Here is a 21,901-nt window from a genome sequence, read left to right as displayed (position 1 = left end):
TCCCAAACTCTTTGGCTATTGTCTCTCCATGGCTATGCTCCATCATCTGCAGTGCCCCCATATTGACTAGCTGTGGGAAAGGAGAGGGTGTTACACCTTAGTTGTGCTTATTCTCTGGTCGCACATGCTGGTCTCAGTGTTCTCTGGGGGGTTTCTGTGGCACTCACACAAGTGATTTTTTCCTTTTGAATTCTTAATTGTGCTTACACACATCTGGCAGGGATATAGTGGGAACTCATTGCACTGGGGATCCCAGATAATAGAGATGCCAAGATTGCACTTGGCACAAGTAGTGACACCTGGGATTGAACTCCCAGACTTATATTTGCAATTTGGGGGCTTCAAGTTACTGAGAACTCTCAGAAAATCCCGATTTTACTGTTTTTATGGCTTCATGCTTTTGCTTTGCAAATTTAAGACAGCAGCGCAGACCAAGCATACTAGTTAACCTCTATATCTCTCTTTGGTTGGCCTGGTTCCATCATCTCAACCTGCCTCACCTCTTTAGCCTTCATGCATCCTTTGTTTGTTTTCTTTTGGGAACCACACCTGGGGAAATTCAGGATTTACTCCTGGGTCTGTGCTTAGGGGACTATAGTGGGTGCTGCGGGATTGAATCTGGGTGAGTTGCATACAAGACAAATGACTTAACAACCCCACACTACTACTGAACCCCTCTCACATCCTTCATTAGTGCTTCTTTGTCCTTGGAGGCATATGACCACCACATGGTTAACCAGAAAGGAATCTAATTCCTTGGACATCTCCAGATACTTCTACTTCTCTCCATTGCTATGTTCTGTCTCTGTCCAAGCTACCCTCATTTATCCACAGGACAATGGATACAGTCTCTGATTAGATTTCTGTGAATAGTCATCGGTCCCATTGCAGCCCTTTCTTTAAAGAGCAGAAGTGAGGAGCTGGAGAAACAGTAAAAGAGTGAAGACATTTGCCTCACACCTAGTCAGGTTCCATCCCAAGGACCACATGTAGTGCCCTGAGTACTTCCAGGAGTAATCCTGGAGTAATCCTGGAGAACAGAGCCTGGATGTGGCACGACCCCAGGCCCCTGAAATAGCATAGGCAATAGTGTTTTCTGAAAAGAAATCTGGATGAATATTCCAACCCAGGCTTTCAACTCCTCAAAGGATGCTGGTCCCATGCACTCTAACTTAGCATACAACACCATAGTGCCATCTCTAGCCACATGGAAGATTCTCTAGCTCTTTAAATGGACTCTGGTCCTTTCAGGAAGGGAACTGTTCATGTATATTCCCCAACTACCCTCACTCAGTCAATACTACTCAGCCTTCAGTTTCCATCTAAAGTTTATTTCCCTGGAGAATGCTCGCATTGCACCTTACACTTCCTCACAGCAGTCACCTTTTCTAATTATATATTTTTATAATTACTTGATGATCTCTCCACACATTAGAGTGAACACAATGTTTTAATTATCATCTCATCGATTGAAACCATAATTAAATAGAGCTGCAAACTCTTCCATTTCAGGGTGAGACAATCCATATTGCTGGGCATTTATTTCTTGTTTGTTATTATTTTTATAGTGCTAGGCTATAAATAAAGGAATCAATATTTGTTCATCTCTTTGAAGTTTTCCTGACCATTGATTCCAGAAGAGGAACCATAACACACAAGAATCTCTATGATGTTTGATAACTTTCAACTAATAACTAATAACTTTAAGATAATTTCAACTGCCACATTAGACTTCAGAGAACTTTCCCATCTATATCCTTCTCCTGGAATATTAGAGTATGTTTCTTTTTTATTATCAGAAGAGAGAAGAAAAATTACCATTTGTTGAGATGACATTAAAATATATTGCTCTGGCTCTCCAGCACTGCCATGGCTCCAGAGGCACAATAACTTAAACCAGAGCCCAGCAGCTTGCGGCAGAAAAGTGAATGGACTATGTGTTAAACTATGGCACCATGCCTCCCTGGGAGGGAAAGGGTGTCTCTCTCTTCTGCCTTCCCTCCCCCCCACTGGCAGCAAGGTGGCTGCCACATCAGAGCTTATCGGAAAGTCAAGTATGAGCTGGCAGTGATGGGGCAACTGCAGCCTCATGGGAAGGTGGGTGGTACTGGCTAGTTCCTTCACGCCCTACCAAAGCCATGAGTTGCTCCCCATGAGCGGCTCTCAGGCACGGCCATGGCTCCATAGCACAGAAACCAAAGGTAAAGGTAAAGGTAAAGGCCCTCCCGTTGATCGTCGATTTGCTCGAGTGGGCCCAGTAACGTCTCCATTGGAGACTTTGTTGTTACTGTGTTTGGCATATTGAATACTCTCGGTAGCTTGCTGGGCTCTCCGAGAGGGGCGGAGGAATTGAACTCGGGTTGGCCATGTTGGCCGCTTGTAAGGCAAACGCCCTACCGCTGTGCTATCGCTCCAGCTAGGTCTTGGCAGAAATCCCTCCAGACTTAATTAGTAAAATATCAGAAATTCAAAATCTCGCGGCCTCAATAGCGACTGGGTGACATCATATTGTTCTCATAGCCAGCTATAGAAAACAAATTATTTCACAATGCCTTTTCAGCAGTTCTGATTGTTGGGTGGAAATTCTAAACAATAATGGTGCATCTTTTGTCAAAATAATAAATGTAATCAAAGTAGAGAGTTAAGTAGAAATCATCTGCCTCACAGGCATTGTGAGGGGTGAGAGAGGGGTATATTGGGGTTCTTGGTGGTGAAAAATAAGTACTGGTGAAGGAAAAAGTGTTTGGTCATTGTGTGATGGAGACTTAAACTTGAAAGCTTTGTAACTTTTCCCACAGTGATTCAATAAATAAATATAATGAAAAATATTGCTCTGATATGTATTTTATTAACATCTCATTGACTTGATAATATTTATACAAATTATGGAGCGGTTATATTTGTCTTTCTTCTCTACTTACTTATTTTGTTAAATTTTTAATGCAGTTTTTATTTACTTTCTCATTTATTTTGTTTTACCATTTTTTTAAAATAAAGTAACTTAGTCACTCACCATGTATTTACTAAAGATTCTCTCCTTTACTTTTAATTTTTCTTTTTCTAATGGTGGCAGACCCACATCTTACGCGTTTCTGTGATTTAGTTACTGCATTAATTCTTTGATGAACTAGACTTTCTATCGTTTTATATTTGAAAGTCCTTGACCCACTTGGAGTTTAATAATTCAACTCCTATTTCTTTTTTTAGTGAATTCTTTAAATATTTGACTATGAGTGGGGAAGGAAAGAAATCGAGGGGGGTGGGAAGGACAGATGGGATACAATGGGGATCTGAGTTCATTGGCGGTGTAAAGGAGTGGTACTGTTAAATACCCAAACCACAGTCACCAACACCGCAAATAAGAGATCAAAGCCTCAACAACCAAACTTAAGTTTCCTGTCAAAGTGGCTGGCTGGGGGTAGGGAGGAGAAAGAAGGGCGGAAATCTCAGTAGCCTGGTGGATTGGCAGATGATATGGATGGTGGAATTGGTGATGGAACATAGTGTGTCTAAAAATCCAATAAAAAAAAACGGTAAATCCTGAGATTTTAATAAAATTTAAAAAATATATTTGGACTTTATTTTGGTACTTCACCATTGCTTACATGCAAACTATGACCAAACGGTATTCACAGTATTTTTTATGGTTTCTTACCTGGTACCAAGAATATGCTCTGTCTGAGGGGTCTATGAGGATGGTGATGATCTTGGCTTTGGGGATCAGGGATGCAGCTCGTTTAGGAGCTTCTTCGGAATGGAAGTAATTTGCACTCTTTTCAAAGAGAAAATCACTTGTAATGTTGGATGGGGTCGGGAAGAAGTCCATATACCTAAAGGAAGACAAAGATAATCAATTACTACAATATATCTATATATCTTTCTCTCTATATATTCTCATTGCTTTCCATGCATATGAAATAATTTCAGCATGCTGTTATTCCTACAGGTTTATGTTTATTTCTGTAAATTTTCGATTATCAGTGTTATCATCATTAGAATAGTACATATTCTATATATTCTGAAGTGCTAAAAGAATCCAAAATATTAGCATTACAACGAATTAAATATGTGATTTGATAGAGAAAAGAGGGCAAGTCCTTTAAATTTGGCCTGATGTTCTATATTAGGCTATCACAAGCCAAATCCAGAAAGAAGTAAGCCTGCCATTGGCAAACACAGGATTATTTGACAAATATTTTTAAATAGTAAATTTAAACCTGCAAACTTGGAAGCAAAATTCTCAACTGAGATGAAAGTATCCAGGAGAGGAAAACGTGTAAATGGGACCAGCTATTAAATACAGATTAGAGCATAGCCACGCTCCTTCTTAACTTCTGCATCATTTGTAGTTTGTGTAACAATGTGAGCACATTAGAGTCTGTCTTGAGTAATTAAGGGATATTTCCTGCTTGTTGATTCCGTAGCGCCTGGGTCGGTTCACCTCTCCATATGCTGTGGGAACATTCCTCTGTGTGTAGATTATGGAATCAATATGTTTCGAGGCTAATTCAGTGCAAGGCTTTAATTACGCCTCTGACCCTCCTTACAGCTCATCACTTCTCTAACCTTCAAATGTTCTGGAAATAAATAATGGGCTCAATTAACAATTCACAGAAGATACTTATTTTTCCCTCTTTGACATTTGTCAGCTTTTAAACATGGGAAGCAATGAGAAGTCTCATCTATAGACCCGGTTCCCAATGAGTGTACCACAGATGCGAGCAAGTGGCATGTCATGACTGGCATGTGATCTCCAGTTTCATTCAGTCCCTGAGGAGGACAGAGGGGTGTCTGCTTGAAGTGGAAACAAAGCAACTCCCAGATATTCTTCCCAACTTTAATCCTAAATGCATCTGAAATGAACGGTCCTTCCATGAGGACAGCCCACTGGGTGAGGGCAACTCCAGGTGGCATGCTCTGAAGATTTTCCTCAGGTGAGGAGATCTGCTTTCTGTATCAAGGAAATGGAAATTCATTTTCTAACAGCCGCCTTTTTATTAGAATATTGGAATAGAGCTTGAAAAAAAATCACCGGATTGAAGACCAGTTTCAAGATCCACTTTATTCCACTTCATTTGAGGGAAAATGTGGTAATTTAATTTTTTTTCCTAATTCATCAAATGCAAATTAATATCCCCTTTCTGCATGCATGTGACTGACTAGAATTAATATGACTTGGGAAGTGGTCTGTTCCTATTTGCATGACAAATATCAGAATATATTTTCTAATACAACATATACTGTCTATGTGGTTAATGAGGATACATGTCACAAAGTATAAAATAAAGCAACCTAATGATTTATTTGCTTCTTCAAGCGTCCTTGTGAAGACGAATAATGTGTTTAGTTAAAAAAAAATCCAAGACACAGTAAAATAATAACATGCTTAAAGAGAATTTAAAATATCCTTATGAATAATTCTGATGAAAAATTTTCCATAATCCTCTTTATTCAATCATAGTAATTTACCAGAAAAATATTATCATTATTGCACTGTCCAAATCAAATTATAGGCAACACTGATTAAACATATTGTCATTATAAATTAATTTCTAATTCACTCTGGTAGAATTGAGCATAACAAATTTATTCTGTAATTATGTAGATGCCATGCATACATCTATAATTGCTCTGCAGTGATTGAGCATGTGTTAATAATGGACTTTATTTTTTGTTATTTTTCTTACCAGTCAATTCCTTTGTGATAGTTGTTGCCATTAAAGAATTGAACTTCTTCAAAGGTTTTTGGACTGGGGAGATTGCTGATGATGGAAGGATGCATGAGAAGAAATAAATAAAGTGCAGTTGTTCCTATTACAAAGAAGAAGGTAACATGTTATATGATAGCAAAAGAAGGGAAAAATCATTATCTTAGAGTTTGTGTGTGTATCTGTGTGTGTGTGTGTGTGTGTGTGTGTGTGTGTGTGTGTGTGTGTGCTTAAAAAAGACCTGGGGTCAAAATGATTCTTCTAAATGTTTGAGGAGGAGGGTTTGGGGCCATACCTTGCAGTGCTCAGGGAATTCTCATGGTGGAGCCCAGGAAACTCTATAGTGCCAGAGTGTGAACTGAATTCACACAAGTTGGCTGCACACAAGACAAATATCTTGACCCTGTACCATTTTTCTGCTTAAAATGAGTATCTTAGAGGAATTGGGGGCATTTCATGTGGCAAGAATTAAAGTTTCTTATTTGAGCTCATGAATCCATGTCCCTAAATACCTGTTTGATGTGAGAACATGATCAAAGGATGACAGCTACGAGAGAATCTCAGATATCAGGTGAGCCAAGACAGGTGACTGGCCTAAGCAACCAGCACACCCGGCAAACTGCCTGAGCTGGTGGGTTTTCCCTCAGTGATCAATTAAATTCAATCAAACGATGCAACAGATGCTGACTGGTGGCCTGACACGCGGCTCTGGAGTAAGGTTTGGTGACAACTTAATAAGAAAAACACATATGCTTCCCTCGATAAGCCTGAAATCTACATGTAACCTGGGTCATGTCAGCCGGCAATGGGGACACTGTGTGACAGTCCCCACAATGGGAGAAGGTCAGCCTGGTTTTCTTATAGTTGAGAAAAGGGGCAATTTAGAATTGGGTCATCAATGAAGGCTTTTGGGAGAAAGTGCTTTCTATTTTTTGTTTGTTTTGGGATCACACTCAATGATGCTAAGGGGATACTCGTGTCTCTGCACTCAGGAATTGCTCCTGGGGGGAGGCGGTTCAGGGGACCATATGGGATGCCGGGGACTGAACCCAGGTCTGCCACATGCATGGAAAGTGCTCTACTCTCTGTACTATTTCTCTGACTCCCTGAAAAGCATTTTCTAGAATGGTCTTTGGGACTTAGGAGAGGCAGTTCAGAGGTAAAGGCACTTGCTTTGCTTGCAGCCAAATCCACAACCCCACATGTGGTTTCTCCAAGACAGTACCCTCACACAGGACCAAGTCTAGCCCTCAAGCACCATTCACTTTGGTTCAACACTGACCCACTTGCCCCTACCCAAAATAAAAATAAAATTGCCCCTTAAAATGTTAAGTTCTGGGGCTGGAGCGATAGCACAACAGGGAAGGCGTTAGCCTTGCATGCAGCCAACCTGGGTTCGATTCCCAGCACCCCATATGGTCCCTTGAGCACCGCCAGGAGTGATTCCTGAGTGCAGAGCCAGGAGTAACCCCTGAGCATCACCAGGTGTGACCCAAAAAGCAAAAAAAAGTGTTAAGTTCTTCAGTGAGACTGAGAGACAAGGAAAGATGGTTCCATGAATGTCCTACCCAGACCAGATGGGGAAACCAAGACTGTTAACTGGGGTAGGACAGGGACTGGTTGATAACACTACAGAAGTCACTGATGTCATCTCTGAACCTGATTTTCTTTGTGATGAGGCTACAGCCAGAGAGCAAGAGCAGAAAGGATTAGGAAGTGACTGTGATCTGGGGCTTCCTTCCATACATCAAGGTTTCCCTTCTGAAAAAGATTATTCCTTTTGGATATTGGACCTAGGAGCATTTGTTAGATCTCTCAGTCCTAGGGCGGGCTGGAGTTCAGCTACACAAATGCATTGGCTCGGCAAGGATTTAAGCTGGACTTCTGGAAACAGAGAAGGTCATCAAAGAAGCGGCGTTTTAGTCTAATATATCTTAAGCTTGTGGGAGCAAAGGCTTCTGAACCTTAAGTCCCAATGATATCACCACTTGTTTGAATCCTAAAGAAGAGTCAACAGATCTAAGTAAATGTCTAGTAAAATGGGAGGACAAAAACCCAAAACATTACTTTAAGGATATCTCATTAGCAGTTAAAGGCATTTCAGATTTGAAATGAAATCAAGTGCATTTAGCTAAAATAAATGGGAGGAGTCAAATAGTTTAGGACTGAGGTAGAAGCATGAGACAAAAATAGGCTAAAGAAATATCTCAAACCCGAAAGATATAAGGGACTCCCAGGAGTGAAGATCTTGTCTGATTTATGCTCAAAAGTAACAGGAATTCAAAAACAAAGAAGATGTGAGAGGTGAGAACAAAAGACGTTCCAGGGAGAAGATAGAATAGTATGAGAGATAGAATAGTATGGAGTAGTATTTGGAAGGGAACATGGAATCAGAAGAAATCCTTTGAATACTTAGAAAAGTAAATCAGAAATTGTACATGGCGGTGAAAGAGAGCACATGTACACGTGTGCTTGTGTACGTGTATGTGTGTGTTAAAAGAGATAGAAGGTGTTTTAGAGACTCATTGAGCTGGGAATTACCAATACTTGAATGTTTCGAACTGTTGAGAATGAATGAATGCTGGGCACATACCAAAGACTATTTTCCAATTCTGGTTGGGCATCACTACAAGGACTTTATAACCTCACCAGTGGCACATGCACACATTTCATCACCCCAGTAGTCACAGAATTTGAAGCCTTGAAGTTCTGACTATGCACCTTGCTGTTGCCAAGAACAGAAGGAGTATCATGAATCTCCAACAGGAGGGAAGGAAAAGGCTCTTTCATGTATGATAGACATTATCCAGAAGATTCCTCGGCTTCCCAAGAAGTGTTCAGGAGGTCTAGGGGCCGCTTCAAACATCTTGGCCAACTGGGCAGATGTCTCAGAGTGAGGGCCCAAGTAGAAGGTGCTGTTTGGGACCTGCAGTGCAAGAACTGCCTTGGCACCCTGGATGTGTTCATGGACCTCTATGGGTGCACCCAAAAATACCTGGGGGACCATATTGTGCTGGAGGTTGAGCTGGGATTGGCCACATGCAGGTTAAAAGCCTTGTCCCCTCTATTGTCTCTCTAGCCTCTCAAAATGCAGCTACGATCACTCATGGTTTCATCTTTCTTGACATTTGTTTTTATCCAGAGGCTTTGATAAAAATAGTTTCTGAAAGAAGCCTGAAAGACTTGATATATGTCACATCCTAAGCGCAACTTTATTCTATTTTGTATACAATCACCTTATTTTCTTCTCCCAGAGTAAGTTTACTAGGAAAAGTCAGCCAAATCATGAGAAATGAATGCCAATAACTGAACAATAGAGATATCTGGGCAGATTTCAGACCAGTAGATTCTGCCTTTAGAATTACTATTGTCTATGTAGTAAATAATATATATATAATATGACACTATATTTCATAGTATATATAACTATATCATATATAAAGTAATATATATAGTAATACATATATACACATATATTTATGTATATAGTACTAGAATTAACCATCCTCTCCTCCTGCGTCAGATAAAGTGTGACCTGGATTCAAAAAAGACATTATCTGTCCAAAATAACTTTGAGTAAGGGCATTCCCCGCTCTCTGCCTATACAACTTCCAGCTGACACGAATTCCTTCCAGGACTGTGGAGTCGAGCTAAGCAGCCCTACCCTTCCAGTCCCTCTGCCCAACTAAGCAAACAAATATCAGAGGACTTCTGACATCTCATGTCGATTATGAGCGATGCCGGGACCAGGAGTAAATTGTTTAAAGGCAAATTTGCACCTCAGGCCAGTTTCTTGGCTTTCTCTGAGCCCACTCTTCAGGGAATTTATAGCCTCTTAGTGCAGCAGTGGCTTTGTAAACTGAAGCAATAAGGTGATCAAAAGAAGACCTTGGTTATCTTTGAATGGATTTTAGGAAAAATCGCAATCCTCAGAACAGAACTTTCTGAGCACACAAAGCGTTGCCATCCAATTTCCTGGTTTTAACTTGTCGGTTTACCTGACAAAAACAGGTCATAGCTCCATCCGTCTTACACTGGTGGTCAATTATTAAAATGTAAAGGTGGAAGTGAGTGTCTTTAGAAATACAATCAGCAAAAAGAAAAATAAAACCAGATTCTGTTCTGAATAACTTGTCATCTGCTGGCATCACTGAGAAGTGGTAATGGTCAATGACAAATAAAAGCGATATGCCTTTCAATTAAATTGTGACTTGATTTTACAACATTGGGATGCTTTATCTCTTTTGCAGTCATTCTAGAAATAGCACTGCTGTTGGGGTGTTGTAGTCATAAAAGAATGCACGTTTGAAACCACTGCAAAAGAAGTGGGAGTCTGTGCAGCTCAGCCCACCCCACCTCCAGAAAGACCCCTAACTTACTACTGAAATACATTTTATTGCCCCCGAAGAAGAAAACATTTCAATGACCCTGATCTAATAGTCTGGAAATGCTCTCCATAACTTTTAAAATGATCTTCTTGCTTGTATTACAAATGTCTTCATCTGGCTCCGGCTTATTTATTGTGACTGGTGTTATTGTGCTTTGTGCTCTCATTGATGAAAATGCTTCGAGTCAGAAGAGCGAATGTGAAGTACAGAAACTCAATAAAAACTTTAATTAATCAGGACATGGGTACTGTCATGGATTGGAGAAAATATAAAATATTCTAATTGAAAGTGTCATCTCTTGCATGAGAAACTTCCCCTCACTTTTGTTGTAGTTTTCTGTACTTGTCCTTCAGCTTGGGGACAAGTACCAAGGGAAAGAGTCTCTGCTGAGGCTCTGGGATATCTCACAATAAGTCTAAGTCACATCGGCATACAATGATTATTTTGGGGACTCCCAAGAGATGCTCAGCAGGCTTGAGGACACCACACTGCTGATTCTTAACTAAGAAGGCAATGGTTCAATGCGAGGGTCTGAGGATACAGTGCTGCTGCCACCTTCCCAACTGTACTGGGGACACCAGGGCCACACCTGCTGATGCTTGGAGACCACCAGGGCTGCACCCGGCAATGCTCAGGTACCACGTGGAGCCAGGAATCGAACCTAAGTTGGGTGCATAGAAAACACTAAGGCACCATGTAGACTAAGTAATGTAAACAGTGACTTGTTGGTGGGGTGGAACAATTCAAGGCTGAAAGATGGTTTAAGATAGTGGGAATCAAGTCAAAGCACTCGAAAAACTAAATCAGTGGGGAGTCAATTAGGCAGTCTCAAAAAGCAAAATTGAAAATCAGTTCCTCAAACTGAGATCTATAATCTCCAAGCTGTTAAAAAATTGACATCTGTTGAATACTTTTAAAATCCACATTTAAAAATTTAGTCCTAACGTGTAATTAATAGGTCTGACTACTCTCCATGTCAAGGTAATGTCACCACCGAAGTGATGCACACCACTTTCTGCTTATTTTTCTGTCTAGTAAACCAGACTCTATTATAAAGGTGGAAAACCGAAGTCTGCCCCCCTCTTCTCCTTCCCCACATGACCAGGGTTCCTATGTATGTAGAGGTGATTCATAAGGATGAAGAGCACGTCAAGTGAGAAGCATGCATGAGTGTCTACACTTCACAAGACAAATAATATTGCATGAAAAGAAGAAGGAAAGTGACACCACAGGCTATTCTTACCTGTTTTTTGTGGCCCAATTACAAGGAATTTTGGCAAGTGGTCACAAGTTTTCTCTCTGGACCAAATGTCTTTGTGCCTTTTATCATCACATGGATTCTGCAAGAAAAAAGAATAAAGACTTCCAATGTAATGAATGCCCGGCTCTGTTCTTGTCAAACGGTTGAAGACAAGATCAAATTCTTGCTCCAGACACTAGAGCTGGGAGTTAAACCCTGTTCTGCCTCTTGGATTTCTAAATTGTTTCATTATAAAGTGATTGATTTCTTCTGCCCGCTTGCTCTTCTGATGCTTGTTAGGTTCTAACCTACAGAGGGGCTTATATTTCATGTCTGTATACTCAAAGGCTTACTTGTCCAATCCTAGCTGAACCCAGCTCCTCCAAAGTTGGTGCTCTTTCCAAATCTTTCCTATTTTTCTCCTTAGAAGGTATCAAATGCCATCCTTGAAGTCCAGATTTGTGTAACTTTTCATTCATTTTCCCAATATTATATCCTAGTCTGTAGTCTGGATAATTTGATAACAACCATATCTTAATAGTTTATAGGTCAATATCTCCATAAACACCTTTCTCCAATCAGACCTCCAACCCTGTCCTAGTTAGAGCCACTGCGAAACATTCCCCCGATTGTAATTGACACTAGATCAGAATCCCGAGTAGAGACTCAGTCTCTTTCAAATCTAGTTTTCTTCATACAAACAATTTTGGTTCAAAGAAAACTGAGCCAAAATGATGTCAAGCACCGTCTTTTTCTATTCAGCTTTTATTTAGGCATTAGGATTCATAATACTGCGGATCACAGACTTCCAGGCATACAACCTTCTAGCTTCACACCCACCATCAGTGTCAATGTTCCTCCACCAGTGTCTCACGACCTCCTTCCATCTCTCCACATCCTAGTCTTGAAGAACATATTCAAGTTTCTAAAATGATCGTAGTTTTGATCACTTGTTGACCATACTATTAACACATATGGCTTTGATACACAGTTAGCTAACCTCACCAACCAATGTATAAGTCATCTTTTTTAAGGATGAGCCATACTCCCTAGATCTCACCTCTCCACTTGTTTACACGTGTAAAATGGCCATAGTTGCAGCATCTGTCTGGGACCCAGAGGCAGAAGACACATATTTTGCTGAAATGCCTGCTGACCTGAACTCTGAATGTCATCAGGAACAGAGCTGTGACTCTCTAAGACATTGTCTCATCCTTTACACAGTAGTCTGAGTGAAAAATATATATTCACCTTATGTAGTTACTAGAGATATATTTGAAGTAGGGTGGGGTCACCCCTGGTGGTGCTCAGACACAAGTCCTGGCTCTGTGAGTATGAGTGACCTCTGGTGGTGTAGTATCACAGATTTGGACCATGCTCTTCCTGGCATAGCTGTATGCAAGGAAAATGCCTTACTATCTCTCTGGCTCCCACTATCTATTTATTTCTTTTTCTTTTTAAATTGAATCACAATGAGACACACAGTTATAAAGTTGTTCATGATTGGGTTTCAGTCATATAATGTCCCAACACCTGTTTGTTCACTAGTGTACATTTCCCACCATTTCTTTATTTTTTTGGTTATCACACTATTTTTTTTTAAAGTTAGCATTCTAGTGACATTGTCTTTCCTCTTACTCAGTGTGTTCCAAAGTATGTGTCTGCACCAGGTCATTTACTGCACTGCTGTTCCAAGGAAAACCTTAGGTTATAAGAAAAGGCAATTCTAGCTAAAGCAACTAGTGAAATTAGTATTATAACTGGTTTATATGCAGACACTAGATTCTTTCTCATGCAATCAACAATAGACAATTAAAGTCACTTCATGGACCACACCTCTGAATTAACCATTGTCAACACTCACCCTTGCTTCAACAATACTGCAGGCATACCAGAATCTTTTTTTTTTATTAGTGAAACACCATGAGGTACAGTTGTTGACCTTACAAGTTTTTGTGCTTGGGTTTCAGTTATACAATGATCGAGTACCCATCCCTCCACCACTGCCCATTCTCCACCCCCAACAATCCCAGTAACCCTCCCTCCCCTCCCATACACCCCAACATATCCCACCTCGGTGGCAGGGCATTACCTTTTGTTCTCTCTCTTCTTTTGGGTTCTGTGGTTTGAAAAAGAGGCACTGAGTGGCAATCATGTTCGGTCCATAGTCTACTTTCAGCATGCATCGCCCCTCCTGGGAAGATACTCCAAAAACTATTTACTTGGTGTTCCCCTCTCTGTCTGACTGCCCTTTCCTCTAGCATGTGTGGCTGTCCTTCAAGCCATGGAGTGAACCTCCTGGCACTTATCTCAACTATTCTTGGATGTTAGTCTCTTATTTTGTTACTTTATATTCCCCAGATGAATGTAATATTTCTATGTCAATCCTTTTCTTTCTGACTCGTTTCACTTAGCATGATACTTTCCATGTAGTACCACTTGTATGTAAATTTTATGACTTCATCTATTCTAATAGCTGCATAGTACTCCATTGTATAGATGTACCATAGTTTCTTTAACCAGTCATCTGTTCTCAGGCACTCAGGTTTTTTCTAGATTTTGGCTATTGTGAACAAACAGTGCAGCAATTAACATAGAAGTGCAGATGTCATTTTGGCTATATGTTTTTGCCTCTCCAGGATATATTCCTAGGAGTGGTATTGCTGGATCAAATGGGAGCTCAATTTCTAATTTTTTGAGAATCGTCCATACTGTTTTCCAAAAGGGCTGGACCAATAGGCATTCCCACCAGCAGTGAAGGAGGGTCCCTTTCTCACCACATCCATGCCAACGCCAACACCGGTTGCTTTTGTTCTTTTGGCTGTGGGCCAGACTCTGTAGTGTGAGGTGATATGTCATTGTTGTTTTGATCTGCATCTCCCTGATGATTAGTGATGTAGAGCATTTTCTCATGTGCCATTTAGTCATTTGGATTTCTTCTTTGAGAAAGTTTTTGTTCATTTCATTACCCCATTTTTTTTAAGGGGTTGGATGTTTTCTTCTTGTGGAGTTCAACCAGTGCTTTGTATATCCTTGATATCAACCCCTTATCAGATAGGTATTGGGTGAATATACTTTCGCATTCTGTAGATAGTCTTTGTATTTTGGTCACTATATCTTTTGAGGTGCAGAATCTTCTTAATTTAAGATAATCCCGTTTGTTTAGTCTGTTTCCACTTAGTTGGTCAGTGCAGTGTCGTCTTTGAAGATACCGTTAGCCTCAATATCATGGAGGGTTTTGCCGACCTTGTCTCCGAAGTATCTTATGGATTTTGGCCTGATGTTGAGATCTTTAATCCATTTTGACCTGACTTTTGTGCGGTGTTAGATCGAGGTCTAAGCCAATTTTTTTGCATGTGGTTGTCCAGTTATGCCAGCACCATTTGTTGAAGAGGCTTTCCTTGCTACACTTCACACTTTTCGCTCCCTTATCAAAGATTAGATGTTCAAACATTTGGGGTTATGTGTACGGATATTCCACCCTGTTCCACTGGTCTACAGACCTGCCTTTGTTCCAGTACCATGCTGTTTTAATTATTACCACTTTGTAGTAGAGTTTGAGGTTGGGGAGGGTAATGCCTCCTCATGTCTTTTTCCCAGGAATTAATTGCTTTAGTTATTCGTGTGCGTTTGTTGTTCCATAAGAATTTCAGGAGTGCTTGATCTATTTCTTTGAAGAATTTTATGGGTATCCTTATAGGGTTCGCATTGAATCTATATAATTCTTTGGGGAGTATTGCCATTTTGACAATGTTAATTCTTTCTATCCATGAGCAGGGGATATGCTTCCATTTCCTCGTGTCCTCTTTTATTTCATGGAGTAGAGTTTTGTAGTTTTCATTGTAGATGTCCTTTACCTCTTTAGTTAGACTGATCCTGAGGTATTTAATTTTCTGGGGCACAATTGTGAACGGGATTATAGTTTTCATGTCACTTTCCTCTCATTATTTGCATATAGGAAGGCCATGGATTTTTGGGTGTTGATTTTATAGCTTGCGACTTTACTGTACAAGGCTATTGTTTCTAGGAATTTCTTGAGGATTTAGGATTTTCTCTATATAGTATCATATCATCTGCAAATAGTGAGAGTTTGTTTTCTTCCTTCCCAATTTGGGTGCCTTTAATGTCTTTTTTTTTTTTTTTTTGCCTAATCGCTATTGCAAGTACTTCCAGTACTATATTGAACAGAAGTGGTGATAGTGGGCATCCTTGTCTTTTCCCTAGGGAAGTCCCTTAGTTTTTCCTATTGAGGATAATGCTTGCCATGGGTTTGTTGTAGATAGCTTTGACTATCTTGAGGAAAGTTCCTTTAAACTCCATTTTGGTGAGAGTTTTCATCATAAACGGGTCAGCATCTTATCAAAAGCTTTCTCTGTGTCTATTGATATGATCATATGGTTTTTATCTTTACTTTTGTTGATATAATGACTTATGTTGATTGATTTCTGAATGTTGAACCATCCTTGCATCCCCAGGATGAATTCCACTTGGTCATGGTGTATGATCTTTTTGAAGAGTTGTTGGATTCTATTTGCTAATATTTATTAGAGAATCTTTGCATCTGTGTTCATCAGGGATATTGGCCTATAGTTTTTATTTTTTTGTTTTTGGTGTCTTTGTTTTTTTTTTGGTATAAGGGAGATATGTGCCTCAGAAAAGCTGTTTGGGAGAGTTATTGTTTTTTCAATTTTTGGAAAAACTTGAGGAGAACTGGCAAAAGGTCTTCTTTAAATATTTGGAAGAATTCACTAGTGAATCCGTCTGGGCCTGGTCTTTTGTTTTTGGGAAGACTATTGATTACCACTTCAACTTCCTTGATATGAATGGGTCTATTCAGGTATCCTAAGTCTTTCTAGTTTAACCTTGGGAGATTATAGGAATCCAGAAATTTATTCATTTCTTCTAGGTTCTCTTGTTTTGTGGCATACAGACTCTCGTATTAGTCTCTGATTATCCTTTGAATTTCATTGGTTTCTTTTGTGATGTCCCCTTTTTCATTTCTGATTTGTTTTATTACGGTTCTCTCTCTCTCTCTCTTTCTTTGTGAGTCTTGCTAGTGGTTTAACAATCTTATTTATTTTCTCAAAGAACCAGCTCTTGGTTTCGGACTGTTTTGGGTTTCCATGTCATTAATTTCTGCTCTAAGTTTTATTATTTCTTTCCTTTGGCCTATTTTGGGTTCCTTTTGTTGGTATTTTTCTAAGATCTCAAGCTGTGTGGTTAGGTTATCTATGTAGCCCCTTTCTTCTTTCCTTAGGAATGCTTGCAACGTTATAAATTTTCCTCTTCACACGGCTTAGCTGCATCCCATAGATTCTGGTAGCTAGTGTCTTCATTCTCATTTGTTTCCAGGTATCTTTTGATTTGGTCTTTGACTTCCTTTCTGACCCACTCATTGTTCAACATTGGGTTGTTTAATTTCCAGGTGTTTGATTTGTTTCTCAATGTCTTTGTGTGATTTGCTTCTATCTTCAGCACATCATGGTCCAAAAAGATTGTTGTTACTACTTCTATCTTCTTGATTCTATTGAGGTATGTTTTGTGGCCTAGCACCTGGTCTATTTTGGAAAATGTTCCGTGTGCACTGGAGAAGAATGTGTATTCTTTCTTTTTGGGATATAAAGCCCTGTATAGGTCCATTAACCCCCTATCTTCTGTTTTTTCCTTCAAAGCCAATGTTTCCTTGTTGAGTTTTGTTCTTGTTAATCTATCCAGAGGTGATAAGGCGATGTTGAAGTCTCCAAGTACTATTGTGTTGCTAGCAATGTCCTCGTTAAAAATCTGTTAGCAGTTGTTCTAAGTATTTAGCTATTCCCTCATTAGGTGCATATACAGTTAAGAGTTTATTTGCAGAATTGTTTTCCATCCTTTAACTTTGAGCCTGTGTTTGCTCTGATTGTTCAGATGAGTTTCTTGTAGACAGAAGAATGGCAGAATGTTGGTTTCAGTTTCTGGATCCATTTTGCCACTCTTTGTCTCTTGACTGGTGCATTTAGACCATTGACATTGAGAGAGATTATTGTTATGGGCTTTTGTGCCATCTTTCTGTAGGGTTTGGTTGTGTTTATAAGTGTTTTTCTTCTTATCTTACAGGAGCCCCTTTAATCCTCCTTTAGATTTGGTTTTGAGTTTATTAAGTTCATGAGCTGTTGTTTATCTACAAAATAGTCTATAGGTACATCGAATTTGAGTGAGAGTTTAGCTGGATAAAGTATTCTTAGTGAGGCATTCATTTCATTGAGTTTTTTCACTATATTCCACCATTGTCTTTGGGCTTAGAGGGTTTCCTCTGATTAGTCTGCTGTAAATCTAAGGGGTGCTCCTATGTATGTGATTTCCTTTTTTGACCTTTTACTGCTTGTAGTATTGTGTGTCTGTCCACAGCATCCATCATTCTGACTATGATATGCCTTGGAGTGTTTTTATTAGGGTCTCTTTTAGCTGGCATCCTTCTGGCTCCTTGGATCTGGATGTCTGCATTCTTTAACTCTGGAAACTTTTCAGCAATGATTTCTTTGACTGTGGCTTTTTCATTGGAGTTGCCTCCCTGTCCTTCGGGAACTCCGATGATTCTAATGTTATTCCTCTTGGCGTCATCCCTTAGGTCTCTGATTCTCCTTCTTAGAGCTATTTTGAGGTCTTTTCTCATTGTTTGTTTTTCCCTATGCAATTTCTGTTGCTCATCTTCAAGCTCACTGATCCTGTCTTTAGCTGTATTCATCCCACTGCTGAGGGCACCTACTGAGTTTTTAATTTCATCTACAGAATCCTTTATTTGTGACACTTCTTTTCGTAGCTTTTTTATTTCTGCTGTCATTTCTACCTGTATTTTCTCGACTATCCGTTCTACTGTTTCTTTCATTTCTTCCTTTCGTTTTCTGGACATCTCCTCCACTGATTCTTTGAGTAGTTCCTTGAACATCCTCTGCATTTCATCTCGGAATTCTTTATCAGAGAGAGCATATTCGAGACTGTTTTCTTCGTCCTCTCTTTGTAGTGGAGATTTGGGCTGTTTCTTCATGTTGGTTTGGTTGTCTAGTGGTAAAAACCTGGAATTCACTAGCACTGTTCCCTCTTATTATGGGAAAGGATTCTGGATAAGGTCAATCAATGGTGGTCACCCTTCTTCCTTTCTAGAGTCTGACCATCCTCTCAGGCATTATTCTTTGGCTTTTGACAGGCATCTAGTGAAGATTTGGAGGAGGCACTTTTTAATATTGGGCTTGTACAGCTTCTTTGCATACTGGTCTTTTGTTATAATTGGAGTAGGGCAGTGGATTATTGTTGTATTGTAGTTGAGGTGGCCAGGATTTTTTTCCACAGAATTAGGTGATAAAGGCTGGGATGAGAGTCTAGAGTACATGGGAGTGGGAACTATAACTGTTGTCAGTTGCGGCCTAACTTGAATAGGCCACGCCCACTTTTGGGGAAGCCACGACCCCAAGCGGAGGCCATGCCCCCAGCCTGTCTCAGGGATGCTCCGATCCAGGAACCTTGAAGGGCTGGGCCTGGAAGAGGTGGATGGGAAGTCCAGCGGAACTGGGGCAGGTGTTCCCCAAAGTCTCCTCTGGCTGCCTGGTGGAGGGGGGTCTAGAGCCGCGACAAAAGGGGCGCACAAGGGGTGCAGGAAAGGGAAGCGCTCTGGCTCCAGAATGAACCTCGAAAGGCGGGGCCCCTGAAGAGCCATACCAGAATTCTTAAATGATTAATTTTTCTGTGCAATGCTCTTAGATTTTACAATTGATAAAGATTTGTGATTATTCTAATTTACACTAATATGTACTATAAACCTTCCCTAATATTTTCTGAAGGAGTAGAACAGCCCAATTGTTAAGATAGTGAGTTCAGGAGGGAGGCTATTGTTTCTTAAGTAATTACCTAATTTGGGGCTGGAGCGATAGCACAGTGGGTAGGGCCTTGCACGCAGCCAATATGGCCGACCCGAGTTCAATTCCTCTGCCCTGCTCGGAGAGAGCCCGGCAAGCTACGGAGAGTATCTCACCTGCAGGGCAAAGCCTGGCAGCTCCCCATGACGTATTCGATATGCCAAACACAGTAACAACAAGTCTCATGATGGAGACGTTACTGGGCCCACTCTAGCAAATTGATAAACAATGGGAGGACAGTGATACAGTGATACCTATTTTGGTGGTGGTGGTTGGGGGTTTACATCACTCATAGCACTGTAGCACTGTCCTCTCATTGTTCATTGATTTTTCTCAAACAGGCACCAGTAACATCTCCATTGTGAGACTTGTTTTTACTGTTTTTGGCATATCAAATACATCACGGGTAGCTTGCCAAGCTTTGTTGAGTGGGTGGGATACTCTCGGCAGCTTGCCGGGCTCTCCGAGAGGGGTGGAGGAATCGAACCCAGTTCAGCCGCATGCAAGGCAAATGCCTTACCTGCTATGCTATCACTCCTGCCCTGCTGTATCACTCATATAGAAAATAATGATTAATGTATATCTCACAGGCTTATTGAGATTATTAAAGAAGTCGGTACATTTGGATGATTAAATCATGCTCTACCCGAGGGCCTCTTTATTGCCCTACACGTATCTTTCCCATTCAAATTTCTTGAAAAACTTGCAAACACAGAAACAGATTCACCATAAAATTTGAAATGTTTTCTTTAACTCTGACACACAGAACATGGGTGAACAGAACTTGTTTGGGTTGGCAAAGACACTTATTATTTCTAGTTCCACTTTACCAGGAAGTTATAATGATGGAATTTGTCAAATAAAGTTCCCAGGATGTAAAGATACTAAAATATTTGTTGTTTAAAATATTATTATTTTTAATGATTCAATTTGCATCACTTAAGTTTTTCTACATGGACATTTAATTAGTGAATTTGTGAACTTGTATTTAGGCAGGCTGTGTTTATAACTGCATTTTTTTCTATATTCTGATGGAACTTTCCAGACACTTGTATTATTGCTTCCCTCCACCCTTGTGTCTGCTAATCACAGTTTTATTAACAGGGTGTTTACATTTCTTATTTTATATTCTCAAAATGTTTATTTAACTTTTCCTACCCTGGCTTTCCTTATATTGTCTGAATATTTGAATAACAGCTAACATATCATCTAACTTTTATTGATCACCTTTCCATATTCAAGGCACTTGCTTGACATAGATTATTTCTAATCCTCAAAGCAACCTGGGAAGACAGATAATATTATCCCTTTTTTATAGCTGAGGAAGCCAAGCTGCAAGGTGTTTTATTTAAGTCTTGCTGAAGGTCACAAGGCAAGTTAGTTTTCAAATTTGAAAACCAAAGCTGGGGTTGTCTCTGTCGTTAAATGGTGTGGTGTGATAGTAGGGGGTGGGGAGAGAGAGAAAGAGAGAGAGCGAGAGAGAAAGTGGGGGGGTGGGGAGAGAGAAAGAGAGAGAGCGAGAGAGAAAGTAGGGGAGAAAGAGAGAGAGGGAAAGAGAAATAAGGAGAGAAAGGGAGAGAAAGATGGTAGGGGAGAAAGAGAGAGGGAAAGAGAGAAAAGGAGAGGGAGGGAGAGAAAGATGGTGGGGTAGAAAGAGAGAAAAGAGAAGAGAGGAGAAGAGAGGGAGAGGAAGAGAGAGAGAGGGAGAGAAAGGAGAGTTTCTGGCAATGATTAGCAACTAAAGGTCAAAGTGTTTTCTCCAAAAAATGTGAGGCATGTCCTTTGATGTTCATAATTAAGTCCACCACTGTTTTTTTTTAATTTTTTATTTAAAGGGATGTTTATTTTATTTTATTTATTTATTTATTTATTTTGCTTTTTGGGTCACACCCGGCGATGCTCAGGGGTTACTCCTGGCTCATGCACTCAGGGATTACTCCTGGCAGTGCTCGGGGGACCATATGGGATGCTGGGAATCAAACCTGGGTTGGCCATGTTGGCTGCGTGCAAGGCAAACACCCTGCCCGCTGTGCTATCGCTCCAGCCCTAGTGTTTTTTTAAATTTTAAAAGTTAAAAAAAATCAAGGAGTAATTATAACTTTTCAAATTCTCCAATGCAATCATTCCCTGAAACTCAGAAATGGCTATAGACAACGATTTACTGCTTTTAGTATTTTGTGCTATAGGCATAATGACACTTTGAAAAACTGTTTCACTGCATTGCTTTAGGCCCTTGAGATTGCCGGGCCACTCCAGTGAAAGCACATGCTACTCTGCCCTCACACAGTTAACGGGTGCTGGGTATTTTTGCACAGGAAATGGTGAGATAAGGAAGAGTGCCCCTAAGTCAAAAGAAAAATCAAGCAATGGCTGAGACCTCCAAAGGCAGGCCATGCCAATGAGCTCAGAAATCAAGTTACTTATGAGGATTTGAACTTTCTAATTACAATTTTTCCTTTCTAATTACAAATTGTGAATTTATAATAAAATAAGATGTTTTAAAATTTCATTTTAAAACTTATCCTGAAGCCTCTTTTGTGTAAAGGTAAAGGTAAAGGCCCTCCCGTTGTTCGTCGATTTGCTCGAGCGGGCCCAGTAACGTCTCCATTGGAGACTTTGTTGTTACTGTGTTTGGCATATCGAATACTCTCGGTAGCTTGCCGGGCTCTCCGAGAGGGG

At 40.2% G+C, this 21,901-nt stretch overlaps 1 protein-coding gene across 1 annotated transcript in view; it reads right to left on the bottom strand.

Moving 5' to 3' along the window:
- The window catches only part of NDST4 (N-deacetylase and N-sulfotransferase 4), a 244,223-nt gene that overhangs the window by 14,097 nt on the left and 208,225 nt on the right, over positions 1-21,901 (bottom strand). The window contains exons 7-9 of the mRNA XM_056116854.1: positions 11,340-11,436; positions 5,688-5,811; positions 3,656-3,830 (exon numbers count right to left, since the gene is read on the bottom strand). Coding sequence (XP_055972829.1) covers positions 3,656-3,830; positions 5,688-5,811; positions 11,340-11,436 — 396 coding nt within the window. The remainder of the gene's footprint in view (positions 1-3,655; positions 3,831-5,687; positions 5,812-11,339; positions 11,437-21,901) is intronic.

This window comes from Sorex fumeus, unplaced genomic scaffold (genome assembly GCF_029834395.1).
Source record: "Sorex fumeus unplaced genomic scaffold, SorFum_2.1 ptg000033l, whole genome shotgun sequence".
Lineage (NCBI taxonomy): Eukaryota > Metazoa > Chordata > Mammalia > Eulipotyphla > Soricidae > Sorex > Sorex fumeus.
This window is presented reverse-complemented; position numbering and strand designations above follow the sequence as displayed.